The sequence below is a fragment of the Nanorana parkeri genome, unplaced genomic scaffold (assembly GCF_000935625.1).
Source record: "Nanorana parkeri isolate BGI_ZX_2015 unplaced genomic scaffold, ASM93562v1 scaffold582, whole genome shotgun sequence".
Classification (NCBI taxonomy): Eukaryota; Metazoa; Chordata; class Amphibia; order Anura; family Dicroglossidae; genus Nanorana; species Nanorana parkeri.
Genome location: NW_017306850.1, coordinates 124,936 through 136,995, shown reverse-complemented (window position 1 = coordinate 136,995; position 12,060 = coordinate 124,936). Strand labels below are relative to the sequence as shown.

At 40.8% G+C, this 12,060-nt stretch overlaps 1 protein-coding gene across 1 annotated transcript in view; it reads right to left on the bottom strand.

Annotated features, from left to right (window-relative positions):
* Positions 1–469: 469 nt before the first annotated feature.
* LOC108791905 (rho GTPase-activating protein 7-like) overlaps positions 470–12,060 on the bottom strand; it is a 65,033-nt gene continuing 53,442 nt past the window's right edge. The window contains exons 11-14 of the mRNA XM_018562537.1: positions 11,799–12,020; positions 9,837–10,057; positions 7,448–7,621; positions 470–633 (exon numbers count right to left, since the gene is read on the bottom strand). Coding sequence (XP_018418039.1) covers positions 543–633; positions 7,448–7,621; positions 9,837–10,057; positions 11,799–12,020 — 708 coding nt within the window. The 3' untranslated portion in view covers positions 470–542. The remainder of the gene's footprint in view (positions 634–7,447; positions 7,622–9,836; positions 10,058–11,798; positions 12,021–12,060) is intronic.

The window sequence follows — 12,060 nt, the reverse complement described above, 5'->3', positions numbered from 1 at the left end:
TAAGTATTTAAGTATATGCTGATTTTGTTTTAATGAGGACTAAGAAACTGCACGCTTCACCTCAAACATGTTTGTACAAAAATGCCTTCTGTATATTTACAATACATTTAATAAATCTTTGTCAATTAGAATTTGCACATAAATAAAATGTATATTTACATAACACCAAATGAATACAGATTCAAGTACCCTTCCTACAAAATATATATCATTTTTAAAAACACCACATGTAAAGACAATTTATATAAACCTAGCACCTAAAGCTGCCCATACACCTTACAATTTATCTGCAGATTTTCTGTGGTCAGATGGAAAAGGTGCAACAGATTCCTCCATCTACACTTAACTGTGTGGATGGAGTAATCTCCACCTGGGCCAATCTGTTGCACTTTTTCCATCAAAATCTGCAGATAATTGTAAGGTGTATGTGCAGCTTAAGACAGTGCATACAGATTGTGTTCTCTCTTCTGGTCACATTCATTTTGCTGCAGCATCTCCAGGAAACATTATCCAAATGGCTTGTCAGTTAATATCTTCTTTGCTTAATTCTTGTTGAAGGATCTTTTTATTCTCTGGATCTCAGTAGCACACTTGTGACCAAAAACTCTATTGTACCATTCACTTGTACGACCCCTGTAAAACAAAGCTTTATATGAAACAATTGGATATTGGATTAATAATTTAGACTAGTTAATGTGCACCTCTATCCAAGACATTAAAGCAAATTAACTTGTGTATGAGAGTTACAACAAAGAAATATTCCTAACGGACACAACAGCAATACCTATTTACATCCAGTGGTAACAAATGTGTGGAAAACCACACATACAACTGTATCCAAAATTAAAAGATATGGTTTTAACCAGAGTTACACTTTAAAATACCCACAAGACACAGCACACAGATTAGGCAGTTTAAGACTATATCTGCAGATAATTACCTCATGTATGAAGTCAACACATCTCCTCTAGCCAATCAAAATGTGTTCACCTAGAGAACAGTAGCCTGGAAACTACTGGTGGTTACATTGTATTATATGGTCAGTGCCATCTTTTCAATTTAGAAATTCATCTTGGACAATCTAACTCCAGATCCTTGTGATCTTTCCAGTGCAATATTTTAACACACTCTGCCATAGCCAAATAGGGCTTCCTAGACCCAATCTGTGCTGTGCATAGATATTCTTTATTAGTAGGTGATTACTTTATTGCTAGGTTAGCAAGAGCACTGGGTTTGAAAATGGGAGCTGCAGTGAGCATTAAACCGCTAAAAAGTTCACGCAACCTTAATTTGAGAATTCTCTAATCCACTGCACCCAGATTGCATGGACCCCCTATCAGGTTCAGTAGAACAAGACTTTCTGGAGCCTCTGCTGTGTAACTTCCTCCCTCTGTTTCAGTCATCACCAATCATGTTCGAACTTCAAATCTGATTGCTGGCTGTAAAAAACGAATTTGTACTGGCCTTTCTTATTACAATATGTGAGAGGTGTGAAGCAAGTCATTCCAAGATAGTGAGATAACCAAAAACAGGAGCGGAGCAGATTGGTGTAACACCGCAATGTCTGGATAAAACAAGAATATGGAGGAGGTATACTGTAATCCTGGTGGGTGTGTAAAGACTGTCTTTCTGCAGGTCAGCACACCTAACACCAAGTGGTAAATTGTCTTCCAAGAATCCTTTTTTTAACATAATCACAGTTTATTGAGGGAATAGGGGTTAAGTGCAACCTGACAAGACAGGCCACCATCCATGCAGTATTCAGGACAAACATTTTGACAGTGTACATTTGTAACAAAACAGGTTGAGGAGGTGATATGTGGTCCTCAGAAGTCTGCTTGCTTCAGGGATTTCCAGCTTTTTGTGCCATGATAGATGGACAGGTCCGGTGAACACGTTACATTAAACAAGGAGGAGAAAGTTGGTAAGCAAAAGAGTAAATAGAATGAAGAAAATGAAAGAAAGAGCAGGCAGAGAAGACAAGGAAGACATGTACGCAGTGCGGTGGAAGGCCACAAGCAATGAAAGGCATACACTGCTCTAAATAACAATACTGGGGGTCTCTGCCACACCATAATATAGCCCCCTAAAGCAGAGTGAAGGGTCCAAAGGTTTCCCACTTTAAGAGAAAGAGGTTTTTTTTATCAGCCAGTGATCCCATAGAAGGATCCAAGGGCCAGATAGAATGTTGTCTTGATCTTGGGTATCGTGGAGATGGGCCCTCAATTTCTGCAATCTCCTGAGGTGACATCGCTCTTAGTTCCACTCATTAAAGACTGGGTCCAAGGGAGATCCCCAATGTCTTAGAATTAATGCTACGGTGCCAGCAATATAAAGCAGCGAAGGAGGTCCTTTGCAATATCAGAATATCAATCCCCACAACTTGCAGGGATTTGGGAGTGAATTAAGCTGTGACTTGTGGTATAGCTGGAAGATGGCATCCTTGAGTAGCGGTAATTCAAATTGAAGTTCTGCATTCCAGGCTGTAATATAGCATGGAGGAGATGTGCATCTCATCGTCAATAAGAAATTATAATGTAATGAGATGCTGTTCTCTGGCGTAGTAGCTCAATTTTATACCATTTTTTAGGGACAGATGGAGCTTTCCTTTGTTGGTATTTAATCACCACTGGGGGGTTTTATTTTTTATTATAATTAGGAAAAATTACTGAAAATTTTGAAAAAAAAACGTTTTTTTTTACATTATGTTAGGAAACATTTATTATTACCCAGTTTTTTGGTAAAATATAAAAGACGGGGTCACGTCGGGTAAATAGACACCAAACATGTCAAGCTTTAAAATTGCAGAGAACTACCATACCCAAAATTGGCCATAGGCGACACTTTAAAAGCTTTTACCGCTCATCAGTTTAGTGTTATCAGTGATTGATGGCCCTAGACTTATTGCTCTCACTCAGACGTTCGCGGCGATATGTAACATATGCGGCGTAATGGGCGCAATCGTCTTTTTTGCACGTATGCGTCCCCGAAGCATGTTTGCATGCGTGTATGTATGGGTGGGGAATTTAAAATTTTTTTTTGTTTTTTTATTTTTTATGTGTAACTTAAAATGGGGGGGGGACTTAAATTTTTTCCTTTACACAATGGACAAAAAACAAGGAAGAAGCGCTACTACCCTGCATGTAAGGTGATAAACAAGTTTCCAATTTGTTTATCACCTTACATGCAGGATAGTAGCGCTTCTTCCTTGTTTTTTGTTAATTAAAAATAGTGGAGCCAGGTCCCTTGCAGGGAGGGGTCTGGGCCAGCTGGAAGTCTCTCAGGGGTTGAGGGTTTCATTTAGTAGGATTTGGTATATGGAGGGAGGAATACTATAGGAGCAAGGAGAAAGTATTCATTCTGGGAGGGAGCAACAGCGCAGGAGTCCTAGTTTCTACACAGGAAGAGATATTTATGGTGCAAGTAAGAGACTTCCAGACCTTTCATAAGGGGAGTAGGCAGATTGGTAGCAAATGAGAGCGAGACCTAGCCAACAGAGTTATCAATAGGAGGGAAAGGAGGAGCATAGGCGAGATGCAGTGTTTTATAATGACCCACGATTGATGATCCTCATTATAAGGCATTTTAACCCCTTGCCATCCGCACATTGTAAAAAAAAAAACCCGGGCAGACGGCAGATGCTTCCCGGCGGGTGGACATGTACGGGATTTCTTTTTCCCGCCGGGAATGTAAACCGCTGTTAGCGGCTCTACAGCTGGAGGATCGACTGTATGACCCTGCACAGTGCAGGCCACCCCTCTGCTGCCACGCCGGTTTTCCCAGGTACTGCTGTCCCCCCTAAGGGTGCGGGATCGAGAACACCAGCATAGAGGCTACTAGTACAGAGAAGGAGGAGAGATCAGCACCCCCCACTGCTGCTCTCTCCTCCTAAAGGCAGAAGCAATGTGTATCACTTCCGCCTTTAGCTGTCATCTCTCTGGCAGCTAGCCCGATAAGAAGCAGATCTCTGCTTCATCAGCTTCTTTAAGGGTCCCAAAGTGACATTAGGGGTCTTGGGGACCCTTGATGTCTCTGTCATTGTATGTTGGCTATCACATAGGGGGATTTTTTCACCTCCTATGTGATAGCAATAAAGTGTATAAAAAAAAAAAAAGTTTAAAATAAAAATGAAAGTCTTGTATTAACCCCCCCCCCCCAAAAAAAACACACAACAAAGTGCAGTAACAACTATTACGCTATACTTTACATATCGCCATGAACGTCAGAATGAGAGCAATGATTTTAGGGCCATTAATAACTCTTAACACTGAATTGATGACTGGTAAAAGCTTTTGAGGTGTCGCCTATGGCCAATTTTAGGCATGGTAGTGCAGGCTCACGCAATTTTAAAGCTTGACATGTTTGGTGTCTATCTACCTGACGTAACCCCGTCTTTTATATTTTACCAACACATTGGGTAATAATAAATGTTTTATAACATAACGTGAGAAAAACAGTTTTTTTTTCAAAGTTTTCTTAACTTTTTTCATTATATAGTAAAAAATAAAAACCCCCAGTGGTGATTAAATACCACCAAAAGAAAGCTCTGTCTGTCCCCAAAAATTGTATAAAATTCATTTCAGTACAGCGTTGCATGACGGAATAAACGTCAGTCAAATTACTGCAGTGCTGAATACTGAAAAATGGCCTGGCCAGGAAGGGGGTGTAACACCGCGGTCAGCAAGTGGTTAAGATATGAGTAAGAAGACTGGCCTGGCAATCAAGTTCTAAATTTGGAACTGATGTGGCACTTACGTTTAGCTAAGTTATCTTATTTTAGCCTATGACTACCGTTAGCCCAGATAAATTTCAGCAAGGCCCGATCAGAACGGTCTGAAAGGATCTAGGGATGTGTACTCTTACAGTTTGAAATAAAGGAATCGAAGGATCATATCCATGTGAAAACAGCATTTGTTGCAAACCATTGGTAGAGGAACAGAGTCCGAACTTAAACATTTCAAGGTGTTTTGTATTATTGGGGGGTCATTTAGTTTACAAGTGTTGGCTGGGTCAGCTGGCATATATAGCCCCAAATATTTCAAGGCTTTTGTATGCCATCAGAATGGGAATGTATTTTGTAACGTGTTTTTTGACTTTTTGCAGCAAATCATCAAGGGCTGCAGATTTGGAAAAGTTAACTTTAAAATTCCCGACCTTTTCAAAGTCCTGGAATTTACGGAGTATAACAGGAAACATTTATCCAAAGGACCCCTTGGTTTGCACAGACATTTAGATGCGGATGAGCCTAAGGGGTCTTGGAACAGGAACCTGAATTTCAGGAACATACGGTAAGTAATGTTTTGATGCAGGGTGGGAAGGTCCTATGTTGTTAATCCTTACCTTTAAATAGCTGGGGTGAGTACTGTTACCCCTCGCTGCATTTTTAATGATTTCATCCAGAGAAGAGCTGAAAAGATGGTAACCAATGAATAGCAGGCGTAACAAGAACTTCTTACAATGGTGCTCCTCCAACCAGCACCAGAGTCAGAAGGTCTGTCAGATTGTGCTAAAGCATAATGGCCCTGGTGGAGGCACGCTTCACAAAAAAAAAAAAAAAAGGTGTCCCTCAATAAAAGGAGCCCAAATGTGAAGATTCGCAAGCACAAAGTCAATTGACTGCACCAAACAGTCTTAGAGTCTGTCTTCCTGCGGCCACTGCTTCTAGCCAACACTAAAGTAAGTTGAAGAAAAAAAAAGTGCAGTACGTCTCTTCTTCCCCCAGCTCCCTCTAATGGTGAATGGGAGGCATGTGCTGCGAGAAGGCAGGATGCAAACACACTGCTTCCCGACTGTTAGTGCTATACATTGTAAATTTTGCAAGGTTGTGGCTTTGCTTGCTTTTGAGTTACCAAACTGGGCAATAATACTGACACATGGGGACAGGGTCACTTTAAACCTTGCTCACTGAAAAAAGCACCTCCCATGGCTCTTCAGTCTTACAGAGCAGGCCAGCAACCACACAGCAAGGTGTGGATTACAAATAGCATTTTGTGGCCTTAAGGTGCCCATACACTGCGCTATTATCGCGGGACATCCCACGATCGTACGATAACCGCAAAGTGTATGGCAGGCGTGCAACCGTCTTTACTGTACGGTCACACGTCTTTTGTCTAAGGAGCATGTTCGAAAACCAGTCGAAAATCTTACGATTGTCGGCTGGTTTTTAGCATGCTCGGGAGACAAATGCCGAACGGGCCGGTGTGCGCACGCGCACACTGCCCGTTCAGCATTGCAGTCAGAGGAAGCCCTCCCCTCAGCGGGGCGGGCTTGCGATGATCAAGAGTGCGATCTGCCTGTCCAAGATGGGCAGATCGTACGTTTTTTTAATTCGTTTACAACCATCGCAAGACTAAGGTCTTGCGATGGTTGTAAAGTGTATGGCCACCTTTAGACTCCAGCAAACAGTATAACAAACTGTGCAAGTGGACCAGAGTACGGAAGAGGTACTGCATTCATCAGCCCAGACCTTCAATTGTAAAGCCATCCATGCCAAGCACAGAAAGGTGAACAATCTAGGAGGGTTTACCTTTCACTGCAGTACGTGGTTTAAATACTCGCCTTGGGACTAAAATTGAAAGCTCTGCCTCTAACAGTTCTCCTCTAGTCACTAGTTCTTTGCTCAGAGTGTTGGCGATTTCCACCATTCATTTAAATGCCAACAGCATGCACTCGGGTTTAAGTTAGTTGCACATGTGGCATTAGACAATTTGGAACAATTTATTTGCAAAGCAAAATCATAAGTCTGAGCAGCTAGGGCTGGTAGCTGGTTTGGCTAATAATAGTTTACCAATACTGGTTTAAGGTGCAAAAAAACAAAACACGTGCACGTCTAAGTGTTTATCCCTTTAAAGACCCTGCCGGTACAGAAAAATACCTGCTGACCTACCAGAAAGGCAATTAGCTCCTAAGCACTATTGTGAACTGATAATACACAGCATTTTGTGGACTGTCAGCCTTCCCAGTATCTTTTGCTAAACTACTCTAACACTCCCACTCGCAGATCTCTACAACATAAATGCTATTAATTCTGTAAAACACCCCAAATTACTCCTTGCTTATACCATGGGGGAAAAAAATCCCAAATGGAAGTGTTTTGTTTATTTCTTTTCTTTGCTCAATGTATAGATTTAATTATGATATATTTGTCACTTGAGTGAACGTTGGGCAAATCGTAATATACAGTGCTTTCAGAAAGTATTCGGACCCCTCTTCCCTTCTTTCAATTTTGTTATGTTGCAGCCTGATACTACAGTTGTGTAAATTCTTTTTTTTCTCATTAATCTACACTCAGTACCCCACAATGACAAAGTGAAAACAGAATGTTAGAAATGTTTGCAAATGTATGAAAAATAAAAAAACTGAAATATCATTCATTTTCAACCTTAAAATAGTTGGAGACCAACAGTAAAGTGTTACAGTTACAAAAGGTGAAAGAAATGTATTGTACCTTGTGTCTGTCCTACAAACATGGGTCATTTTACACTTCTGACTGCCAATGTTTTCTATGAGGTGCTCACACAAAATGACATGTCCCAGGATCCCAGTGATATCAGCATCTTCACATTCAACTGAAGTAGCTGCCAAAATGCAGGTGCCACTTTGAGGATCAGTCCTCCATGTCCTGAAAAACATTGTAACAATGAATACAAGTAGAGCATAACAATCTTCTATGTACCAGATATTAACCAAGACCAGAGACATAAATTAGTCATGTGAATAAGTACACGCCATGGAAATTGTTGGCTTTTTCAACATATTTAAAACAGGCTTACTTTAAAATCATTGAAATAGTGGCTACAGATAAAAGTAACATTACATTTATTTTAAACATTAATTGTTTTTGGTCAAAACAGCTTTAGAAAAGGAGATAACAAAACCATTGTTCCTAATTTTTAAGGAATCGGTAATGGCTGGTAGAGTGCCAAGCGACTGGCGAAGGGCAAATGTTGTACCTATATTCAAAACAGGGTCAAAATGCCAACCAGGGAACTATAGACCAGTTAGTCTGACATTCATAGTATGTAAACTGTTAGAGGGAATTATTAAGGACTACTTAGTGAAATTCGTGCGGGATCAGGGCATAATAACTGATAACCAGCATGGATTTAGGAAGGATCGTTCCTGTCAGACCAACCTGCTGAGCTTTTACAAAGAGGAAAGTAGAGTTCTGGATGGAGGGAAGCCGGTGGACGTGGTTTATCTGGACTTTTCTAAAGCATTTGATACGTTGCCACATAAACCCTTGTTATACAAGCTAAGGGCTATGGGCATAGATGAGGTAGTGTGCACGTGGATAGAAAACTGGCTGAAGGAACGTGTACAAAGAGTATCGCTAAACGGCACCTTTTCAGACTGGGTTGAGGTCATGAGTGGCGTGCCCCAGGGTTCTGTGCTGGGTCCCATGCTTTTTAACCTATTTATTAATGATATAGGGGAGGGAGTAAGTAGCCGTGTCTCAGTGTTTGCTGATACAAAAATTGGGAGGGTAATAGACACGGATTTAGATGTTATAACATTACAGGAGGACTTGGATAAACTCGGGGAGTGGGCAACTGTATGGCAGATGAAATTTAATGTAGATAAATGCAAAGTAATGCACTTTGGAGTTAAAAATAGGCAAATGGACTATACACTTATGGGTGTGCCACTAGGGAAGTCGGAAACGGAGAAGGATTTGGGGGTCATCATAGACCACAGATTGCGGAATAGCTTGCAGTGCCAGGCTGCTGTAAACAAAGCAAGTCCTGTCTTGCATTAAGAAGGGTATGTATTGCAGGGACAAATCTATAATTTTGCCACTTTTGTCACTGGTTCGGCCACATCTGGAGTATGCGGTCCAGTTCTGGTCACCAATACTCAGAAAAGATGTCCTTGAGCTGGAAAAAGTCCAGAGGAGGGCAACAAAACTCATTAAGGGGTTCGAGGACCTGAAATATTAAACAAGGCTGTTAAAATAAAATATGTTCTCGTTGGAGGTTAGGAGATTAAGGGGGGACTTGATATGCTTGTATAAACTATGCAATGGTTACAGCAACATTGTTAACAAACTATTCACGGTTAGCTCCGTAACAAAGACCAGAGGGCAACAACCAAAATTGGTGGACATTTTTTTTCAACACACAGGGTTCTTCACAGTTAGAGCGGTTAAGGTCTGGAACTCGCTGGAACTCGCTGCCACAGGAAGTGATTTCAGCTAAGAGTGGCATTCAAGAAACTCTTGGACGAGGTCCTCGGAGAGCATAACATACAGGGGTACAGGTACGCCTAAGAACAAGATCACACATGGACTCATACACACGCGCACACACCTGCTCAAACATAAATGCACACATGCAATAGGTTGGACTTGATGGACTTACGTCTTTATTCAACCTCAAATACTATGTAACTATATGTAAGAAAAATGAAACTTGATTATTCTTTTAGATATAAGGAAGTTGATTACTGTTGCACTAAGTGTGGACGGTGTGTATTGATATGTGTATATTTAACAGGCCAATAAAAGAAGTTCATGTGGGTTTGCATCTCCACGCATTCAGAAAAGGCTGTTATTAGTATTTGTTTAATTTTCAATCAATGATTATTACTTTTGATGTATATAGAAAAATTAAATACACAACTGCATAGGGGGAGGTGCAGATAACACTACAGGGTGCACAGCAGTGGATTTCTGGCAGTAATTTGTTGTATTTATCGAATAGAGAAAACAATATTTTTTTACTGCTATATTAACAGAACAAAAGACAAAATACGAGAAATTCATAGTTAGGGTTTACATACATTAATATATATCGGCTGCTCAGGAGTAACATTAACTACACAAAAGACACAATTACCTTAACACAACATATTCCTTGCATGGTACTGGAGGCATGCTCTCTATAGAGTAGTGGTAGATTTCAGTATCTTCATCCAGGGTTTCTAAGATTTTGGACTGCTGAAGATTTGGATCCCATGTATGCTGTTCTCTCAGAATATATTGTAAGGCCACATATGGTGTTGCATCAAGTTCAATAGACACTTTCCATAACCTGATTGGATAGTCATTACTTTCTACCTGCAATTGTGGACAAAGAGAAAATGTGTTAATCAATATTATAATTCCTCCTGACATTATAACACATAATACACACAAACCATCAACATTCTGGATCTCAGGATATTTAGATCTCTGGCGATATTTCAAATCCATGAAAACACATTAGTAATGCATAAGTTTTAATGAGCTACTCATGAATGCTGTCATTTGGTGTACTACTGCTGTAAACTTTATTTTAAACTGATGCTAACAAACCCAAAGAGTAGGGCCCATGCTTCTCATTGCTAGACCAAAGTAGAAACAAAGGCAGTTGCATCTGTTTGTACTACAAATTCCGTCTAGCAGTAAGCAGTATGGACTGTACGCTTTGGATTATTTTACATGTACTTGAACTGGACAAGGTCTGGAACTCCTGTGAGCTACAAAATGTGAGACCGGCTCTCTTGCAGAAGCAAGGATTTAGATTATGTCCAACCTTTCATGATGCTGCTAAACTTACCGGGCTACATGAGATCCTTGTAACCCACAACATTTACAGTTTATTGTTCTACAATCCATTTTGTTATCAACTAGCTATTACAAAGATTAGAGAAGTACTAAATAAAGATTACTGCAATGTCTAATTTATACACCGAGTGGTCAGATTATTATGACCACCTGAAGTTTGTAGGCAAATTAGCTATAATTTTGCGCTGAAGTTGCTAGAGGGCCAGACCATTATAAATAGGGAAGCAGGTTGTTTACCACGACAGTAGAAGTGATTTTATTCTGAAGATATGGGTAAGCAACGCGATCTAAACAGCCTTTGAACGTGGGATGATTGTTGGCGCTCGGAGCCATGGAGCATCAGCAAAACAGCAGAATTCATTAAATGTTCAAGAGCAGCTGTTGTTAAAGTGTTTAAAGACTGGACTGTCAGCCGAAGATATGGGTCTGAACGTGCGAATTGTGGCCGTCAGCGACTAGTCAATGTTAGGGCAGAACGGAGAGTGGCAAGACTGGTACAAGACAACAGAAGGGCAACAGTGCAGTGTCAGATTCCTCGCATCACCTTTCAACATCTCGTGGAGTCACGAGGCGGCCCAACTAAGTCATCTCGGGGAGTCATCTCGTGGCCCAACGAAGTACTGATGGGGTGGTCATAATAATCTGGCCAAACTGCAAACCATTGGACACTTCCACGATAATGCTCAGCATAGGGCAATTTGTAGGCAAATCCAACCAGCTTCCAAATGCAAAAAAGAGTGAAAGATCAAGGAAACATAGGTGGTATCGGGAGTCTGTTTAAACAGCCCCGATGCTGGCGACGTACACTGTACGTCGTCAGTCACGAAGGGGTTAATGGTTTGGCTCCCCTCTTCACAGAAAATGAAACCTAACTTACAACACCCTCCTATTCTCCGGCAGTCCCCGCAGCACCTATTAACCATGACCTACGACAGCCGGTATAATAGTTGAAGATGTTTAAAGTTAATGATTGGGCAGCACAGCTACGTAACCACATTAACTAATCACCGCTCCACATTGCAACCATTATGTTGCTATACAGTCGTTGGTAGTAAAATTGTCATGCAGTGGGGATGTGGTGGTGGGAGCGGGAGGGGGTTGTTATTAGTTTACCTTTTAATTTTTTTGTGAAAAGGGGAACTAACCCTTAAAGCATCCACTTGTTTTGCCATCAAAGCTGGCTAAAAGCAGTTCTCTAGTAAAAACATGCAGCTTCTACAAAGTAACTAGGCATTATTTGAGAAACGCAAACCTTTTTGTAAGCTAGTTCAACATTTTCGAATCCTGCACACGCCGCCCAGCTACGGAATTTATCCTTTGCATCTCTTAAAAGATTCTGCATAGAGTTTTCCAAGGATATAAGAGTATTGCAATGAGCTGCCAATGAGTTTGTGCATGCGTTATTAGTCCCTTGAGAAGGTGCAGACATTGGCTTACAAATACTGAGACAGAGGTCAAGGCAGTAGTCCGGTACCTGGGGGAAAAAAAAGCACAAAACAAAAATTATTATATAT